This window comes from Pseudozyma hubeiensis, assembly GCF_000403515.1.
Source record: "Pseudozyma hubeiensis SY62 DNA, scaffold: PHS23, whole genome shotgun sequence".
NCBI classification, from domain to species: domain Eukaryota; kingdom Fungi; phylum Basidiomycota; class Ustilaginomycetes; order Ustilaginales; family Ustilaginaceae; genus Pseudozyma; species Pseudozyma hubeiensis.
Window position 1 is genome coordinate 29,745 of NW_012133805.1, and position 20,092 is coordinate 49,836.

Genomic DNA, 20,092 nt, shown 5'->3' on the forward strand with positions numbered 1-20,092 from the left:
CCCTTTTTCGATGCCATTTTTTTCAGGGCCAAAATGACAATTTTATCTACGCGGAAGAAATTGACGCTAAACAAAGGGTCAGCTACAGCATCTGAAGCGGGAGGTCTATGCTACAGACAGGCTTCGTGTCAATCCAGCTGCCCCGGAAGCCTTTCAAAAAGGCTTTGACTGAGACGCAGGACCATACAAAGCGTGCGTGGAGTAGGAGTGCCAAGGATGTAACCGCATCGAAATCAGAGTGCAACGAGACATCATCGACCCCAGCTCATGGACGTGGGCGGCATTTGGTCGTGTCAAGGCATCTGCCTGTCAAGAGTCGGCGAGATTCGGCACAGACTGTTGACCGGAGCAAACCTCTCACATCGTGGCACACTAGAAGCAGGAGCAGGGCGAGATGCTGCCGGCGTGTGGTATGCTGCACCAATCGCCGCGCCAAGCGGGTCGGCATTGCAGACCGAGATCTTGGACGAGCCAAGAGGCAAACGGCAAAGGTGTAAGTGCACTGTGATGCTGTGGTCTTCTAGAGAGCTCTTGCTTCCTCACGTCCACCTGCCAAATTGTGCAGAGACTTTCTTCTTCAATTTATTCTAATTTATTTTCGCTTTTAGCCGGCGCCCCCAACAACTGAGGGCGACGATATCGAACTTTTGGTAAGTCAGATTCGTACTGGTGCCGGCGTGGAGACCACCCAACCATGGCTCTGCCCCCATCCCACATTGTGTTGCCTTGAAAGAGAGAAACGACCACAGAATGCAACCCCACGCATCCCGGTACAATCCGCTCCAAGATCGGGTGAGGCTGGCCCGATAGTGTTAGAAACGCACCACCCGACTCGGCTGCTGGTCGGTTGATTCTTCCCAACATCAGCTCGTATGTTGCTAGTGCGATGTCGTCGAAACGACACTTTCGACGACACTCTCGGGAGGACCTTTCTCTCGAATCATCATGGTAGATACGAAAAGGAACTCTGACCCTCGACAGGCTTGTCAGAGCTCCAGTCTGACCAGAGATCATCGAGAGTGGAACACCGAAAAGACACAAGCTCTCGGGAGGCAGCACAAAGCGCGTCGGATTTGTAGTTCGCGGTCAATTACAACGTCTGATTTCGGAACGCCAACCCTGCCCCTCTCTCTCTGTTCTTTCGAAACACCGCTTCTGCTTTCGCAAGCAGCTTTCAGCGAGGTATGGAGAGCATGGAGCATGGTCTTATCAGCAACGACGAAGCCCAAGTGATACGGTCGGCTTGCTCGAATGTTCTATCGCAAAGCATGCGAAGAGCAGGTAAGCGGGTAGAGTGGAGAGCCGGTTCGGTATTCCAATGCAACGATCAATCCAAATCGATGATGATATGCGCCAGTCGCTTCGTTTGGGGCAGAGGAAGCGGGCTGCCGGTCTATTTATTTTTAAATCATATTCGAATATAAAAATAATTCCGCACCACTGACCAACAGCCAAAATGTCCACTGTGGAGGCAGCGAAGCGATTGCTTGGGTGGGGGAACAACAGGGTCAGAGAGAGCGCGTTTCGCAAAGGTGATGGCGAAGGCACAGGGTAGGCCAAAAAGCAAAAAAAGGGTCTTGGAGAGGATAAGCTTAGCCGAGGCAGATTTTGGCATTTGCTGTGGGTGTTGATGTGGATTTTTCTTGCTTTGGAAATGTTGAGCAAAAAAGGCACGGGCGATGTCAACTTTTGGAAGGCTGCATAACGTGTTCCTCGCTTTTCGTGTCTGGTCAGTGCATCCTGATGCAAATCGACAACAGCATTGCAGAGCGGTGATGCTGATGCTGATGCTGTCGCTGTTGCTTATACTGGCTCACGAGAAGACAAATTCGACAGTCGGGATGGTTTTGGCGGTCATCATAGGCCGACATGCAAGTGCAGGATGCGCTTCAGCCAGCTTGCAAATCTCGTCCCTGGCGGCTGACACTGTGTGTGCCGCTAGTTCCGCCTTGACCAGATGCTTTTTGATGTGCATCTCTCCGTGTGTGTCTGTGTGTCTTTCTTCCAAAAAATTGGTTTCGCCTCGACCACCCCTTCTCCTCCAACACAGCATCGGACCACCAGAAACCTTGTTTGCGTCGGCCCTTCCGAGACTCGTCGGGTCACCCAGCAGATCTTGATATCATCACTTCCCTCGGCGCAGCTGCTCCTTCTCCCCTCACCATCACTGTCGCAACTACCGACACCATCATCCCTCCTCCTCCTCCCTCCAGATTCTCACGCCTTGCTGTGATCGTCAACACCATCGACTCACCGTCCATAAGTGCTCCGACTCCTTTCGCACTCGTCGCATCATCATCAAGGTTTCCCTCACCCTTGATCTTCTTGCTGCAGCCCACACAAAACCTCTCTGCTCAGCTCGTCCCTCCAGCTGACAGTCGCAGACCACCGAAGAGATTTGTCGCCGCATCATCTCTCCTTGCCGTTAAACACTACGTCAAGAACCCCTCAGTCTTCCTCTTCTATCACCACAACATCGGTCGCATTCGCCGCGGTCGAGCTCCCTCTCTCGAACGTCGAATAAGCCAAACAAGGACTTGTCCCATCGCCCTTCCAGCGACTACGTGTATCCCTCCTCCGGTTTTTCATCTGGAAATAAATTCTCATCGTCTCAGTCTCCGATTCCCAGTGTCTTCCTAATCGGACAATCTTCAATATGCCGCCCCCGGACCACAAGGCCGTCAGCCACTTTATCGGTAAGTACCTGAGAACGGTCGAGAGCTCGATGGACCTGAAAGGAAACATATGCTGACCTCTGACTGTGTACGTGCTCTGCAATTCCAGGCGGAAACCCGCTCGAGACCGCTCCCGCTGGCGCAGTTGCCGACTTCATCCGCAAGCAGGGCGGTCACAGTGTCATCACCAAGGTGCTCATCTGCAACAACGGTATCGCCGCCGTCAAGGAGATCCGTTCCATCCGAAAATGGGCTTACGAGACCTTTGGCGATGAACGCGCCATTGAATTCACCGTCATGGCTACCCCCGAGGATCTCAAGGTCAACGCCGACTACATCCGTATGGCTGACCAGTACGTAGAGGTGCCCGGTGGCTCCAACAACAACAACTACGCCAATGTCGACCTCATCGTCGATGTCGCAGAGCGAGCCGGTGTCCATGCCGTGTGGGCCGGTTGGGGTCACGCCTCCGAGAACCCGCGACTTCCCGAGTCGCTCGCTGCCTCCAAGCACAAAATCATCTTCATCGGTCCTCCCGGTTCGGCCATGCGCTCGCTCGGTGACAAGATCTCGTCCACCATCGTTGCCCAGCATGCCGATGTGCCATGCATGCCCTGGTCCGGTACGGGCATCAAGGAGACCATGATGAGCGAGCAGGGCTTCCTCACCGTCTCCGATGACGTCTACCAGCAGGCCTGCATCCACACCGCCGAAGAGGGTCTCGAGAAGGCCGAAAAGATCGGCTACCCCGTCATGATCAAGGCTTCCGAGGGTGGTGGAGGAAAGGGCATCCGAAAGTGCACCAACGGCGAAGAATTCAAGCAGCTCTACAACGCCGTTCTCGGTGAGGTCCCCGGCTCGCCCGTCTTTGTTATGAAGCTCGCCGGGCAGGCTCGCCATCTCGAGGTGCAGCTGCTTGCCGACCAGTACGGCAACGCCATCAGCATCTTTGGTCGTGACTGCTCCGTCCAGCGTCGTCACCAAAAGATTATCGAGGAAGCTCCCGTCACCATCGCTCCTGAGGATGCCCGAGAGGCCATGGAGAAGGCTGCCGTGCGTCTCGCCAAGCTCGTCGGCTACGTCTCTGCCGGTACCGTCGAGTGGCTCTACTCTCCCGAGTCGGGCGATTATGCCTTCTTGGAGCTCAACCCTCGTCTCCAGGTCGAGCATCCTACCACCGAGATGGTCTCCGGCGTCAACATCCCCGCCGCCCAGCTCCAGGTTGCCATGGGTATCCCGCTCTACTCGATCCGCGACATTCGAACCCTCTACGGCATGGACCCTCGCGGCAACGAGGTGATCGACTTTGACTTTTCCAGCCCCGAATCGTTCAAGACGCAGCGCAAGCCTCAGCCTCAGGGCCACGTCGTCGCTTGCCGTATCACCGCCGAGAACCCCGATACCGGTTTCAAGCCCGGCATGGGTGCCCTCACCGAGCTCAACTTCCGATCCAGCACCTCCACCTGGGGATACTTCTCGGTCGGTACCAGCGGTGCTCTCCACGAGTACGCCGACTCGCAGTTCGGTCACATCTTCGCCTACGGCGCCGACCGATCCGAGGCTCGAAAGCAGATGGTCATCTCGCTCAAGGAGCTCTCGATTCGCGGTGATTTCCGTACCACCGTCGAGTACCTCATCAAGCTGCTCGAGACCGACGCTTTCGAATCCAACAAGATCACCACCGGCTGGCTCGACGGCCTCATCCAGGACCGTCTCACCGCCGAGCGACCTCCTGCCGACCTTGCTGTCATCTGCGGTGCTGCCGTCAAGGCTCACTTGCTTGCTCGCGAGTGCGAGGACGAGTACAAGCGCATCCTGAACAAGGGTCAGGTGCCACCTCGCGACACTATCAAGACTGTCTTCTCCATCGACTTCATCTACGAGAACGTCAAGTACAACTTCACCGCCACGCGCAGCTCCGTCTCTGGCTGGGTCCTTTATCTCAACGGTGGACGTACGCTCGTTCAGCTGCGACCTCTTACCGACGGCGGTCTGCTCATTGGTCTGTCCGGCAAGTCGCACCCCGTCTACTGGCGTGAGGAGGTCGGCATGACTCGTCTCATGGTCGACTCCAAGACCTGCCTCATCGAGCAGGAGAACGATCCTACCCAGATCCGTTCGCCCTCGCCTGGTAAGCTCGTCCGCTTCCTCGTCGAGTCCGGTGACCACGTCAAGGCCAACCAGGCCATTGCCGAGATCGAGGTCATGAAGATGTACCTGCCACTCGTTGCCGCCGAGGACGGTGTCGTCTCGTTTGTCAAGACCGCCGGTGTTGCTCTCAGCCCCGGAGACATCATTGGCATTCTCTCGCTCGATGACCCTAGTCGTGTGCAGCACGCCAAGCCCTTTGCTGGTCAACTTCCCGACTTTGGCATGCCCGTCATCGTCGGCAACAAGCCCCACCAGCGCTACACCGCTCTTGTTGAGGTGCTCAACGACATTCTCGACGGTTACGATCAGAGCTTCCGCATGCAGGCCGTCATCAAGGAGCTCATCGAGACGCTTCGCAACCCCGAGCTGCCTTACGGCCAGGCCTCTCAGATCCTGTCCAGCTTGGGTGGCCGTATCCCTGCCAGGCTCGAGGAGGCGGTGCGCAACACGATCGAGATGGGGCACTCGAAGAACATCGAGTTCCCCGCCGCTCGTCTGCGCAAGCTCACCGAGAACTTCCTCCGTGACAGCGTGGACCCTGCCATCCGTGGTCAGGTGCAGATCACCATTTCCCCGCTCTACCAGCTCTTTGAGGCCTACGCTGGCGGTCTCAAGGCTCACGAAGGCAACGTTCTCGCCTCGTTCCTCCAGAAGTACTACGACATCGAGTCTCAGTTCACCGGTGAGGCTGACGTCGTGCTCGAGCTCCGTCTCAAGGCCGATGGCGACCTCGACAAGGTCGTTGCTCTTCAAACTTCGCGCAACGGTATCAACCGCAAGAACGCTCTGCTGCTCACCCTTCTCGACAAGCACATCAAGGGCACCTCGCTCGTCTCGCGTACGAGCGGCGCTCAGATGATCGAGGCTCTGCGCAAGCTTGCTTCGCTTCAGGGCAAGTCGACCGCACCTGTCGCCCTCAAGGCCCGTGAGGTCTCGCTGGACGCCGACATGCCCAGCTTGGCCGACCGTTCTGCTCAGATGCAGGCCATTCTCCGTGGCTCGGTCACCTCCTCCAAGTACGGTGGTGACGACGAGTACCACGCTCCTTCGCTCGAGGTTCTCCGCGAGCTCAGCGACTCGCAATACAGCGTCTACGATGTGTTGCACAGCTTCTTTGGCCACCGCGAGCACCACGTCGCTTTCGCTGCGCTCTGCACCTACGTGGTTCGTGCTTACCGTGCTTACGAGATCGTCAACTTCGACTACGCCGTCGAGGACTTTGACGTCGAGGAGCGTGCCGTGCTCACCTGGCAGTTCCAGCTGCCGCGAAGCGCGAACTCGCTCAAGGAGCGTGAGCGCCAGGTGTCCATTAGCGATCTCTCCATGATGGACAACAAGAGGGCTCGCCCCATCCACGAGCTCCGCACTGGTGCCATGACCAGCTGTGCCGACGTCGGCGACATTCCTGACCTCCTCCCCAAGGTACTCAAATTCTTCAAGTCGTCCGGGTCCAGCGGTGCGCCCATCAACGTGCTCAATGTTGCTGTGGTGGACCAAACCGACTTTGTCGATGCCGAGGTCCGCAGCAAGCTTGCCCAGTACACCAACGCTTGCAGCAAGGAGTTCGGTGCTGCCCGCGTTCGCCGCGTCACCTACCTGCTCTGCCAGCCCGGCATGTATCCCTTCTTCGCTACCTTCCGTCCTAACGAGCAGGGCCTCTGGACCGAGGAGAAGGCTATCCGCAACATCGAGCCCGCGCTTGCCTACCAGCTTGAGCTCGACAGGGTCAGCAAGAACTTCGAGCTCACTCCTGTGCCGGTCTCGTCCTCGACCATCCACCTCTACTTTGCCCGTGGTATCCAGAACTCGGCCGACACCCGTTTCTTTGTCCGTTCGCTCGTGCGTCCTGGACGCGTTCAGGGCGATATGGCCGCCTACCTCGTCTCCGAGTCGGACCGCATCGTCAACGACATTCTCAACGTCATCGAGGTTGCGCTCGGCCAGGCCGAGTACCGCACCGCCGATGCTTCGCACATCTTCATGTCGTTCATCTACCAGCTCGACGTCAGCCTGGAAGATGTTGAGAAGGCCATCGCCGGCTTCCTTGAGCGACATGGCACCCGCTTCTTCCGTCTCCGCATCACCGGTGCCGAGATCCGCATGATCCTCAACGGTCCCAACGGCGAGCCTCGCCCCATCCGAGCTTTCGTCACCAACGAGACCGGTCTCGTGGTGCGCTACGAGTCCTACGAGGAGATTGCTGCCGACGACGGCTCTGTCGTCCTCCGCGGCATCGCGCCTGCGGGCAAGGAGGCCACGCTCAACGCTCAGAGCGCTCACTTTGCCTACACCACCAAGGTGGCACTCCAGTCGCGACGTTCGCGCGCCCACGCTCTGCAGACCACGTTCGTGTACGACTTCATCGACGTCCTCGGTCAGGCCGTGCGCGCGTCGTGGAGGAAGGTCGCCGCCAGCAAGATTCCCGGCGAGGTCATCAAGTCGGCTGTTGAGCTGGTCCTGGACGAGCAGGAGAACCTGCGCGAGGTCAAGCGAGCCCCCGGTATGAACACCATCGGCATGGTCGCTTGGCTCGTCGAGGTGCTCACCCCTGAGTACCCGACTGGACGCAAGCTTGTGGTCATCGGAAACGATGTCACCATCCAAGCCGGTTCCTTCGGCCCTATTGAGGACCGCTTCTTCGCTGCTGCCTCCAAGCTGGCCCGTGAGCTTGGCGTGCCTCGTCTCTATATCTCGGCCAACTCGGGTGCCCGTATCGGCTTGGCCACCGAGGCTCTCGACCTGTTCAAGGTCAAGTTCGTCGGCGACGACCCCGCCAAAGGCTTCGAGTACATTTATCTCGATGAACAGTCGCTTCAGGCTGTTCAAGCCAAGACGCCCAACAGCGTCATGACCAAGCCCGTTCAAGCAGCCGACGGCACCATCCACAACATCATCACCGATATCATCGGCAAGCCTCACGAGGGTCTCGGTGTCGAGTGCTTGTCGGGCAGTGGTCTCATCGCGGGTGAGACCAGCCGCGCCAAGGACCAAATCTTTACCGCCACCATCGTCACTGGACGAAGTGTCGGTATCGGTGCCTACCTTGCTCGTCTCGGCGAGCGTGTCATCCAGGTCGAGGGATCGCCATTGATCCTCACTGGTTACCAGGCGCTCAACAAGTTGCTTGGACGTGAGGTGTACACCTCAAACTTGCAGCTCGGCGGTCCTCAGATCATGTACAAGAACGGTGTCTCGCACCTCACTGCTCAGGATGACTTGGACGCTGTGAAGGCCTTTGTCAACTGGATGTCGTACGTTCCTGCTCAGCGCAACGGACCTCTTCCGATCATGCCCACCACCGACAGCTGGGATCGTGCCGTCACCTACCAGCCTCCTCGCGGTCCTTACGACCCACGATGGCTCATTAACGGTACCAAGGCGGAAGACGGCAGCAAGCTCACCGGTCTGTTCGACGAAGGCTCGTTCGTCGAGACCCTCGGTGGCTGGGCCACTTCGGTCGTCACCGGTCGCGCTCGCCTCGGCGGTATTCCCGTCGGTGTCATTGCTGTCGAGACCCGCACGCTCGAGCGTGTCGTCCCCGCCGACCCTGCCAACCCCAACTCGACCGAGCAGCGCATCATGGAAGCCGGTCAGGTGTGGTACCCCAACTCGGCGTACAAGACTGCCCAAGCCATCTGGGACTTTGACAAGGAGGGTCTTCCCCTCGTCATCCTGGCCAACTGGCGTGGATTCTCGGGTGGTCAGCAGGACATGTACGACGAGATCCTCAAGCAGGGTTCCAAGATCGTCGACGGTCTCTCGTCGTACAAGCAGCCCGTGTTTGTTCACATTCCGCCCATGGGTGAGCTGCGCGGTGGTTCGTGGGTTGTGGTCGACTCTGCGATCAACGACAACGGCATGATCGAGATGTCGGCCGACGTCAACAGCGCCCGCGGTGGTGTGCTCGAGGCATCGGGTCTCGTCGAGATCAAGTACCGTGCCGACAAGCAGCGCGCAACCATGGAGCGTCTCGACAGCGTCTACGCCAAGCTCAGCAAGGAAGCTGCCGAGGCGACCGACTTTACTGCCCAGACCACCGCGCGCAAGGCGTTGGCGGAGCGGGAGAAGCAGCTCGCGCCCATCTTCACGGCGATCGCTACCGAGTACGCCGATGCGCACGACCGTGCAGGACGCATGCTTGCCACTGGAGTGTTGCGATCGGCGCTGCCGTGGGAGAACGCAAGGCGCTACTTCTACTGGCGTCTGAGGAGGAGGTTGACCGAGGTCGCTGCTGAGCGAACGATCGCGGAGGCGAACCCGGTGCTGAAGCACGTGGAGAGGGTGGCCGTTCTGCGACAGTTCGTGGGCGCGGCGGCGAGCGATGATGACAAGGCGGTGGCTGAGCATCTGGAGGCATCGGCTGGTCAGTTGCTGGCGGCGAGCAAGCAGTTGAAGGCTCAGTACATCTTGGCTCAGATCTCGACATTGGATCCTGAACTCAGGGCGCAGTTGGCTGCTTCGTTGAAGTAAACACGCGCCGATAGTCTTGGTTGATGTCTGGGGCTTGTTTCCTTTGCGGCAGGACTCTGTCCAGGATGGAGGCAGCATCGGATTGAGGGATCCGCTTGCATCCTCTACCGCGACCGTTCGACCAGTCGTCTTTGAAGGCATTCCACAACTTTCTCGACATCAAGACCCCCTATACACACACGATTCTACATGCCGCGCTGCCACTCTGGACCAAGGTCTGCTTGAGACGACTGAGGGGTTGTCTCATCTTTCCTCAAACAGTAGAGCAGTTGCGGCGTTTCTCCCTTTTGTTTCCTTTTTCTCGTATGCTTTTGTTGGTCTTCTCCTGTGCTCAGCTTCACCGTTATAGAAAATCTCCTTTTTGTGACTGCAATAAAGTGGTTTCCCGACTCGACGAAGTGATGTGTGTCTGCGGGAGCACAAGGTTGTTATCGGAAGTAAGGTTCGGTGGAAGGTGCCGAAATGAGGTGGAGATGGGAAAGGGAGATGAGGGGTTTGACACACACGTGCCCGGGTACGCGAGCGCGCGGCTGTCAATTTGCGAAACAGGGTTCTTGGCGGGGCTGCGCATTTGTCGGATGTCTTCTGACTATCAACGGCGAAGGACTTTCGCAGCTGCGGAAGGCTTTGTCTGCAGCATACAAGGCTTTGAAGATTGGGTATCAGGACTGCTCAGCTCGGGTGAAGGAGGAGAAGGGGCAAGGTGCGGGAAGTGGGGGCGGTGCGGAGGAAGGAGGAAGACATATATAGGATTGACTTGGATCGCTTCGCTGCCCTCTACCTTCCTTCGCCCCCCATCGTGAGATCTCGACAGCAATCACCTCATCTAGAGCTCGTAGCGAATCACACTTGATCAAGATGTCCGACCCTGATAGTCCCACAACCCGCACGTCGGCCAACCTCTTCGCTGCTGGAGGTCAATCCATCCCGGACTACCTCAGCACCGCCTTCCCGCACAAGGACACTTCCTCCACCTCCACCGCCTCCCCCACTACACCCAAGAGAAAGACCATGTCCGAGGCATTCGGCATTATCCCAGATGGAACCTTTGGAGGAATCGTTGGTGGAGAAGATAGTTCGGAGGAAGATACGAATGATGTTCCATTGTACGTAAAGATCAGGGGGAAGGGGAAGGGTAGAGCGGTGATGTGGGATAAGAGCAGGTCGAGTGTTTCACAGCTTCATGGTGAGTTTCTGCCCATCTCAGTCGGCAGTGGCAACGAATGTTTGTAGCAGAGCTGACGGACTGGATCGTTCTTGGGGTTCGAACAGAATACGCCGCTCAGATGAGCGTAGACGATCCCACGTTCAACCACACCTCCACTGGTGCTGCGTAAGTCCTCCCCCACACCCACCCTCTCCGCTCTCAAAGAAGTCAAAAACTGACATCCTCGAACATCTCGTCCTTTCCCACTCACACAGCCACTCACTCTCCTTCACAGTCACCGTCACGTTCGACCACCTCTCCGCAACCAACTTTGAATTCGCAGGCTCCATCAAGGACCCCAAAGAACAAGCTTGCACCCTCTTGATCGAGCAACTCCTCGTCCGCAACAAGACCCTCTTCAACCTCAAAGCCTAAACGATCCCTCACATCCCGTCTCTCTCTTCGTTGTCTTTTAGAAATCAGAAAACTTGTTGCGAGCAAGAAACCATCATCGTAAAGCACTAGCACATTCCAGGCAGAATGTCTTTTTGCACTGCCCCGGTCCACCACATTTTCTCTTCTTGCTTTTGCGGTTTGTGGAATCGAGATCGGAGGAGTGGGGGGGTTCTTCGAAGCGTGAGTTGCGATGCGAAGCCCCGCCAGTGCTGCTGCCGCTGCTGTGACGATGGCTGCGGTGTTTGGTGGGTCGATCTGATGAGCGATGCTTGGAGGACGTGGACGAGTGATGTTGGCGGTCACGCTTAGATGAGGAGTCTGATGTGAGGAGGGGTGCGCTGGTAGATGTGGGTAGCTTGAACGGCGAGGCGCTCAACGGTGTTGATGATGCGACGTGACGATCAGGAATTGAGAGCTGGCAGGAAGGCGTATGTATCGGCGAGTGGCTTTCGCGACGAGGCAAGACCTGCGCTGGGGTATCAGATATCGTCCGTGCTAGCGTAGCTGGTTTTGGTGTGTCGCGAAAGGAAGCTGCAGGTGGCGTCGCTTCACGCGCGTGCGATTGACTAGGCTGCGTGCTTTGCATCGACGGAAAGCTGGACGGAAGGCGAATCTCAGCCACTTGCTCATCCGAGCTATGTACAGAAGGCGATCTGTGCCCCAAAGGTGACGATGTCCGTGAAGGCGACAGGGCTCGCAAGGAAGGAGGCGCGACAGCCACCACCGAAGATCCTCGTGAACACGGCATCTCCGACAACGGCGAGGAAGTTGCATCGGCGACGATTGATGAATTTGGCAGAGAGCTGACGATGCGTAGAGGGCTTGTCGTGGGCAAAGAGCTGCTGATCTCGATCACGTCGATCTTGTCGGAGCTCTCGATACCCGGTTCTCCTCGCGTAGAACTCGGCAGCGAGCCATTGACCTCGATTGCCTCCACGGCCGCCTTCTCTACCTTGACAATCTTCTCCTCCTCGTCGTCGTCATCCGACACGAGATCGACGTAAAGACGCGAAGTATTATCCGAAATCTTCAGCAGGTCAGCCAGTCCAAAGATATCGTTGTACGGCAAAGTTTCGAAGGGCGCTGTGCACTTAAGTAGCTCTTCGATGTTTTGACGCTTGGTACGGACGGAGTCAATGAGCTCTTCGTCCGAGTCGCTGTGCACTGTGGCGATGTCAGAGTCGTTTTCGTCTTCCGAAGATGAGGTGATGAGGTCTGGCGCGTCTGGTGTCGCTCGGGGCAACGCGTTCGATCGGTCTGGTCGGCGAGCTGTAGTTGATGGCTTCGGTGAGGCTTTTGGAGCCACCTGTGCAGGCTCGTAGGTATTCCACATGGGATGTCCAAAGTCGATGACCTCATCCTCCTCTTCTCCCTCGCCATTGCCCTCGTCAGGTCTGCCAAGCATAGCTTTGCGCCTTGCCTCGGCCTGCAGGAACTCGCGCAGATCTGGATCGTTCGTTGCTGGATCATCCTCGTCTTGCTCTGACTCGCTACTCGATGCACCTACCAGCTGCGATGGATGTATAGGCGCATGTGGCGGATCGAACTCATCCTCGTACTCGTCTTCCTGCTCTTGCATCTCTCTGGCTTCTGGTCGATCCTTCCAGCCCTGAAGCTCCTCATCCTTGATGAACACGCCAAATTCCATGCTCTGCCTCAAGCTCCTCAAGCTGCCCCTGTCTTTGACCACAACAATGGGTTCGCCGTTGGCACGGTTGCCCAGGTAGATCTCGTCTTGGTCCTGCAGGTGCGCATCCTTGAAACGTTCAAAGATGCTGTCCCATTTGCGTTTTAGTCGTTGGGTGGATTGCTGATGGAGGTATTCGACGGTCTCGGTGCCATCCGGATTGTATCGCTGGATGGCGTTGCTGCGAAGTTCAGAGGAGAACTGAAGGCGCCGGCGCTTTTTGGGTTTGAGGCCGAGCTCGGAAGGTGATGGAGCACGAGGTGGGTCGAGACGTGGACGAGAGGGGCCAGCCTCCACGCCTTGGTAGGCGGTTGCGTACGCCGGGTACATCACCGGAGAGGGATCCGACGGCGTCGACCGAATGCTGCTCGCGACGTAGCAGGCGAGTGTCTGAGATGGTGGTGAAGAAGAACAACAAGGAAAGGGAAAGAACGGCAATGCTGTCAATCAGTCGGAGAGCAGCCGAAAGCAACGCGAACTGTCGAAAGCGCTTAAAGCGCGTCTGTGACTTGCATTTCAAGGGTCCACCTTCGCCCAAATTTAGAATCACCCGATGTTCAGCTACGCGGTGCCAGGCGAGTTCCGATTCGCTGCCAAGCTCCACCTCTCAACAAGTCACAGCGACATCTCGGCAGCAGCCCGACGAGCGCATGGACCTTCCGAAGAAACGTGGGAACGACGCGCTGATTGACTGTCTGTCTCTGCAACGACGATCCTCTGCATCGACCTCAGCTCCACCGCAGACATGGCAGCAATGGGATCGTGAGCGCATCAGCCTGCCGATACAACCATGTACTTCGAGAGGAAGGAGCTCATCCAGTCGCTGGATCTGCTTTGCTTCGTCCTCTTCGTCTACACATGGCTTCTCGACAACCGCACCTTCCTCCTCCTTGTCAAGGCTGCCCTGCAAGTCCAGTTCTGCAATCCTCTGCAGATCTGCCCGACATGGTCCTTACCCTTCATCGTCGTCTTTCTTTGCTCGCTCAACCTCACCTGGGCCCTAGTACACTTGTGGACTCCCGCAAGCAAGACGAATACCGGGGAATCGATCCTAATCGACTTTGTCGGTCACACCACCCTTCCCGGTCGACTACACATGCTTCTCATCGATGCGGTCGTATGGGGCGCGCAGCTTTTGATGACTGTCATCGCTTTCGAGATGGGAAAGGATGAGGTGAAGGGCGACGAGGAGCCGAGCGAGCTGGACGATCGAACGACGTTGTTTGACGAGGACGATTTGGGTCAGGGTTGGAATGTGCGCGATGAAGAGGCGAATCTGTTCGGGCTGGATCAGGATGACGAGAGGAAGAGACAGCATACCAGCCTCACCCATCACGTTGCAGTTGTACGATTGCGACCGATATACGACCAGATCCTGGCCCGACAGTTCTTACCAGATCCACCCGCCGAAGAAACTCTTCCGGATCCTGCACCATCCCCACAATCCCCACCAATACCTCTAGAACCTTCCAATAGACCAGACACGAGTCGCATTCGACGCTTCTCTCGACGTCCACGCAATACCACACCGGCGGTCACCGAACAAGACGAACCGTACAGGGGTCTGGGACCGGTATCAGCCGACGACTCTTGGCCTCCCATGTGGCTCATCCTCGCCCGCAATACCATCGGTGGCGAGCTCAGATTTCCATCCTTCCGACCGATGCAGGGTGTCGCTTCGATACGGAACACTCTCTTCGGTCGATTCGGAAGGACTCTGAGTCAGACTCCTGATCGCTCCCAATACACTCGGGTCAATCCCGACGCACCGTCTGACAATTGACACTGCACACTCTCTTTCACCACAGCATAGCATGTATTTGTATCAACTTGCATTTCCTACAACAAAGCATCTCACCATACAGTATATCTCTTTCGCCAAAACTTTGCGTGATGTTGAACTTCATCTTCAATAAAACCAAACCCAACATGTGAAAGACTTGACGGGAGGTGGCAAGAAAAAAAATGTGCGATCCCTTCAAAACGTTTTACACCTTCATGATTGGGAATCAGGGACGATCTGCAAGAACCGCTCTGCCAACGACCATTACCCCCAAAAAGGGGAGGTGGTTGTCGGGTTGATCAATGTTTCCTGTCTATTTTAAGTCGCGAATCGTGGGGGCACAAAAGATTCGCGACTAGATGTGACAGGAGAGTATTGTTTGGCGTGTATACGGGAGCGGCGGGCGAGGGTCAACCTTCGAAAACACCGGACAACGTGTTCAACATCACAAGGAAGCGAAGAGAGGTAATTCAGGCCAGGTCGAAGTAGGCAAGTCTTTTGGGCGTATGTTCTGCATTTCTTTTGGTGCAAAGAGTAGAAAAAAATGTGTGTATGACGGTCGTTCATGGGTGGAACGCGTCACAAGATGCATGGTGTGTGTGTGTGGGAGGTGGTGCGGCGTATGTGAGTTGATCATTGCCTTTTGTGATGTGGATGCAGTCGTCGGAAGAAGGGGTAGCCAGCTGGAGTCGATCGTGTTCGCGCGAGGAAGGCCGACAAAAGAAATGAGAAAGAAGAAAAGAGAACCAGATTTGCTAAAAACACAAGGGGTGTGACAAACACTCCCCCGGAGAATCGCGATCATGCTTGACCTTTTCCTTGCTGCGACGCTACGAATCTACAGACGAGATCATCGCCTTTTTGATGTATGTGTGTGATAGTGGAGGAATGTCGGAAAGGAAATGTCGTATCGAATTCGGCGAGAGGGAACGCTTAGATGCTCGATGGGTAGAGCATGATACGGACACGGGCGGCGAAAGCCTGGGGAGGGATGTTGTGGGCGAACTTGGCACGCACGACACCCGAGTTGCCGTGAGCGCGGGTGATGCGACCCCAGAGAACGCGGATCTTGGAGCCACGGACCTCCTTGGTGGCCTTGTAGACGTATGCGACGCGCTTGCCAAAGTAGAACTTGGCATCCTCGGTCTTCTCGACACCCTCGATCTTGATGAGGGAGGTGTGGCACTTGGCAACGCGCTGCGAGCGCTTGTGGCCCATGATCCTACCCTTGACGTAAAGACGAGACTGTGGTGGAAGAACCAGCAGGAATGGGTAGAGGTTAGTAAGGTGCCGTGAAGACAAGTAGCTGGGTTAGGACAACGCAGAATTTGCCAGACAATGCCGAACGTGTCATGTCGAGACGCATGTCGAATTGAGACTGAATGGAGGCAGAAAGGGCGCCTTGAGTGTTGGTGCGATCTCTAACCAAGGTGGTGAAGATGGACTCGTTGTCGGATATGCGTTTATGACCAGCATTCGTACCTAGGAACTGGAAGAGCCAAGGCGACTCCTTCGCTTCAATATGACCCGGTGTGTAACGATGACAGCGATGACAGCACGTGCTTGAACGCATCCATGAACGGGCATCTTAGCCGCTTGTGTACGAGAAGTTGTTCTTGATGCTCCATCCACACCAGTTCCGTTGCGTGTCCAGGTGTTGCGATTCAACATCCATGCGTACAGTGATGCATCCATACGACGCCGGCGACGGAACGAGCAACGAATGCGGGGAGAGCGTAAGCAACACCGGGTCGCGGCCATAGACCCCCTGCGTATCCATCCTGAAGTCCCGTGTCCATGCCGCCATCTCATCCTCCATTCTACCGACTATTTTGCAGCCTTACACCTTGCGACGCCTGCATCACATATATACCCAACATCCTTGAAACAAGGCGAATGATCCCGCGAACAGAGCGATCAAGCCGCTAAGGCTGTATCGAGGCGGACAGTTCTAGAAGGTGGTCGAAGTGTGCTGGTCATGTAGATCTGCTGGTCGTGCTGCTGTTGCTGCTGCTGCGATTGGATTGGTGACTGCCTCGTGGTGATGCGTGCATGACTGGCATGAGGCTGGCATTGTGGTCGATTCTGCATTGTCCGATGTCGATAGATATCTTACCATTTTGACGATATGTGATGTGTTGACGGTCTTGACGGTGGAACAGAAGATCGCGATGGAGTTGCGGCTTGGTGTTGGTACAGTGTGCTCGAATAACCGCTCACTGCGCTGCTGAGCCTGTTGCGCCAGTCTCGATTCCTATCGGGATTTCCGCTTTGCTGCTGCCGCCGCCAGTCGCGGACTAGAGTCTGTCCGAAATTCTGCTTGAGTTCATCTTCGGTTCCGTCGCAATCAAACCTCGGCCGTACTATATCACGTGATGCTGCATGGGCCTCGATCGGTAGTGTGCTAAATCGGGACTAGCTTTCCCAAGATTGCGATCGAGTCGCGACCGTCTCGCTCCCAAAATTTCCAAAATTTCGAGATGCATAGAAAAAGCAAGAGACCCTTGCTTGCGTAGCTGTTCTGGATTCGCCGAGCTATGCCTCACTGTCGTTCCACATCTGCCGCCACCATCATCGACGACGGGGTGTTGCAATCTTCCGACTGTATCACCTGCTTTTCTCTCTCGTTTACGCATCATGACGCGCACACGACACGGCAAAAAGACCCACCACGCACGACGTGATGTCAAGCGTGGCATGAGGACAAGAGCCAGGAAGCTCGACCCCGACCAGATCCAGGCCAACCTCAACGATCCCAAGAAGCTCGAAGAGCTGCAGAACCCAAGGGAACTCGACGTCGAAAAGGCCGGTCTCGGTCTGTTCTACTGCGTCGAATGCGACCGCAACTTTCCCTCGCAGAAGGACCAATTGACACACATCGCCTCCAAACTCCACAAGCGAAAGGCCAAGAAGATCACTCAGGAGCCCGCGTACACCATCGAGGAGAGCTTGAGAGCCGTTGGCATGGGTATCGACAACAAACAGCGCGCTCCCAAGCCTGCCGAGTCAGCCGATCAGATGGCCGCATGAGTGGCAGCAGTCAAACACCTGCAAGCATCGTCGACCCATTCAAGCCACCTCGGATCTCTGGCAATGTCTCTTCGTCGCCTTTCCGGTCTGCTCTCACCACACTGTCACTGTCACTGCGCCCTTTCCGATCCTATATACCCTGTCTCGCATCATCTCGTTTCTGCAATCTGTATTTCTAAGCAATCATACATGCTCTTCTCTTTGCTTTTCCACGAATGCCGCCTGACTTAGAAAGGCCGCCTTTCGTCTTCGCCACGCTAGCCTGTGAATGCTAACTAACGCCAATTGTACTCAGACTCTATCTTCAGCGCTGCATCAAGAGTCCACAGGCTGAGCAGCTCTTGTCCTTAGAATGCGTCACGCGAATCTGCGTTTCGTTTTTCTTTTTCTTCCGACCAGAGTGGAGTGGAGCTTCCGAATCCCGAATTCGTCAACCAACACTCGAAAACATTCAACGCGGACTGTGCACAGTCGCGACGTCAAACATCAATGCTGTCCTCCGTATAGTCATCTTCGCCATCGCAGCATTTCGATATGCCTTCCAGTATCGCAGCGGCAGCGCCTGCTGTGGTCAGCTACGACTGGGGCACCTCGTCCGACCTCAAAGCGCTCTACACACAGACCTACACCATCTTCACCTCCTTGCAGCGTATCCACCAAGAAGCCCTTCTCACTGACCGAGCTGGTCGTGCATCAACTTCCACATCCGTCCTACCATCGGCAGAGACGATCCTATACTACAACAGGATAAGCGAGCACTATGCGCGCGCCATCCAAGACTACCTCGAGAGGATACAGCTCGACGATAACTTGGACGAGACGCATTTCCAAAACTGGCGAGATGCGCAGACCATCCTTCGCCTCGCTGAAGTGCTCTACTACCCGAAAGACGGACGCGGTATCAGTGTTGTTGGCGAGGAGCTTTTACATTGGCTCAACTCGTTCGACGTGGCACCTACCACCGAGGAGGGTCAAGAGATCGCCGAAGCAGCCGTGCCGCACGAGCACCCATCCTACTGGGACTACGTTCTTCGCTGCGTTCTTCGTGGATTCCACACCTCGGCAGCATCCGTGCTCAAGTCGCTCGACTCGCACTCTTCTCCCGTCATCCGTAGCGTAGCTCAGAAAGCTGCCAAGCTCCTCTCCACCCTGCCTCGCTCAACACACTTCTCCATGGAGCATGAATTCGTAGCAGCTCATCGTAGCTGGCTCGCCAGCGTACGCAAACTCATCAGCGGTCTCGAGCAGCAGATGGACGAGATGGAGGCAGAAGCGGGGAACACCGAGGAGATCGAAGACGAGAGGCTCGAGTACGAGGCTCAGTTCAGATGTCTGCTCGAGCTCATGGCCGGTGTCAAGGACCGCATCTTTGAGGCTTGCGAAGACTGGCGAGAGGCGCTCGGTGCTTGGGGCACGCTGGTACACCCAACCCTCAAACGTGACGACGTTCCGACCACCGCCGCCATCATCCTCGAACAATTTCCCATCGACGGCACCATTCCGAGCGAGCTTGTGCAGCAATACCTCATCAAAGGCGAAGTGCGTCAGGCGGTGCAAAAGGCGCAGGACGTCGACATTTGGCTGGGAGCTCATCTGGGCGATCTTGCCGACAAGGTCGGTCTTCTCGAGGATGACGAGCAGAGAGAATCCAGCGACCTTCGCCAGGATCTGTTGCTGAAGTACGCTCAGAGTCTGTTGGACGAGCAAGGCTTGTGGAGGATCAGCATCGACTATCTGGCGGCGTGTGGGGTAGCGGGAAGGAAGAAGATGTCGCACATCGTCTTGTCTGTTCCATTGGACGGGCCTGATCCCAACGAGGGCTCGGATGAACTTAACGACGCGATGGAGGAGGACGCCGACGCAGGAGACGGTGGAGCAAGCAGAAAGGCGACGGGTGTGGCGAGGGCAGAGCAGGTTCTGCGTGCATGCTCTGATCATGGTCTCGAGTTGGAAGCTCGCGTCGTGTGTCGTCGAATGTCGCGAAAGCTGATGGAGCAAGGCGAATACGGTATCGCCATCGCCTACTGCGTCAGAGCATCGGACACGGTTCTCATCCGCACCATCTGCGATACCATCTTGGGAGAGTACGTCACACGAGGCGCCGAGGCCTTCAACCGAATTGTCGACTCTTTCCCATCCTCGCTCGTCACTCCAGCGGATGGTCTGGATCTCGACGGTGACGACCTCGACGACGAACAAAACGTGGTGCTCGACAAGCACGCCCGAGGCTTCTTTTCGAAGCGACTTGCGTTCCTGGCACGCTTCCGCGACTTTCACCGGCTCTACGCCGATGGACAGTGGGCTGCAGCTGCAGGCTTGCTCGTCGAGCTCGTCACCACCGAGGCTGCACCGGAGCGCTTCCTTGCGGTTCTGCTGATGGATGCGATTCCGCTGCTCGAGGACGGTCAGGCCACCTGGTTCGACCGCTCCCAGACCTTTGAGTTGATTCGCATCGTCGAGCGCATCACCAACGCTGTTTCCATGCATCCCGACATGTCGGAACACTTTCTGGGCTACCTCAACCAGCTGCTGGGCGTCGAATCGTCTCAGCAACAGTCAAAGACGTCAGCGGGACCGAATAAGCAGCGAACGCAATCGTCGATCAAAGCATCTGACAAGCTGGATGCAGTCAGACTCTCACTTGCACGCAACCTGGCACGTGTTGGCGTGATGCAGGTTGGTATCGCTTGATC

The 20,092-nt window shown here is 56.5% G+C and overlaps 7 protein-coding genes across 7 annotated transcripts; 5 read left to right on the forward strand and 2 right to left on the reverse strand.

Moving 5' to 3' along the window:
* Positions 1–267: 267 nt before the first annotated feature.
* PHSY_002352 (hypothetical protein) lies at positions 268–9,296 on the forward strand (the record flags this gene model as incomplete). The annotated part of the gene is made up of 4 exons (XM_012332976.1): positions 268–493; positions 2,051–2,494; positions 2,616–2,696; positions 2,785–9,296. The coding sequence occupies 4 exons, from the start codon at positions 268–270 to the stop codon at positions 9,294–9,296; spliced, it is 7,263 nt and encodes a 2,420-aa protein (XP_012188366.1).
* Positions 9,297–9,874: 578 nt separating this feature from the next.
* On the forward strand, positions 9,875–10,878 carry PHSY_002353 (hypothetical protein; the record flags this gene model as incomplete). Its single annotated transcript, XM_012332977.1, has 4 exons — positions 9,875–9,999; positions 10,127–10,402; positions 10,504–10,629; positions 10,719–10,878. 4 exons carry the CDS (start codon positions 9,875–9,877, stop codon positions 10,876–10,878), a joined length of 687 nt encoding a protein of 228 aa, XP_012188367.1.
* A 73-nt stretch (positions 10,879–10,951) lies between these two features.
* On the reverse strand, positions 10,952–12,916 carry PHSY_002354 (hypothetical protein; the record flags this gene model as incomplete). The annotated part of the gene is made up of 1 exon (XM_012332978.1): positions 10,952–12,916. One exon carries the CDS (start codon positions 12,914–12,916, stop codon positions 10,952–10,954), a length of 1,965 nt encoding a protein of 654 aa, XP_012188368.1.
* A 460-nt stretch (positions 12,917–13,376) lies between these two features.
* On the forward strand, positions 13,377–14,369 carry PHSY_002355 (hypothetical protein; the record flags this gene model as incomplete). The annotated part of the gene is made up of 1 exon (XM_012332979.1): positions 13,377–14,369. The coding sequence occupies one exon, from the start codon at positions 13,377–13,379 to the stop codon at positions 14,367–14,369; it is 993 nt and encodes a 330-aa protein (XP_012188369.1).
* A 933-nt stretch (positions 14,370–15,302) lies between these two features.
* On the reverse strand, positions 15,303–16,064 carry PHSY_002356 (60S ribosomal protein; the record flags this gene model as incomplete). The annotated part of the gene is made up of 2 exons (XM_012332980.1): positions 15,303–15,614; positions 15,939–16,064. The coding sequence occupies 2 exons, from the start codon at positions 16,062–16,064 to the stop codon at positions 15,303–15,305; spliced, it is 438 nt and encodes a 145-aa protein (XP_012188370.1).
* Positions 16,065–17,006: 942 nt separating this feature from the next.
* Positions 17,007–17,399, forward strand: PHSY_002357 (hypothetical protein; the record flags this gene model as incomplete). Its single annotated transcript, XM_012332981.1, has 1 exon — positions 17,007–17,399. One exon carries the CDS (start codon positions 17,007–17,009, stop codon positions 17,397–17,399), a length of 393 nt encoding a protein of 130 aa, XP_012188371.1.
* Positions 17,400–17,933: 534 nt separating this feature from the next.
* PHSY_002358 (likely nucleoporin) lies at positions 17,934–20,090 on the forward strand (the record flags this gene model as incomplete). The annotated part of the gene is made up of 1 exon (XM_012332982.1): positions 17,934–20,090. The coding sequence occupies one exon, from the start codon at positions 17,934–17,936 to the stop codon at positions 20,088–20,090; it is 2,157 nt and encodes a 718-aa protein (XP_012188372.1).
* Positions 20,091–20,092: the final 2 nt, after the last annotated feature.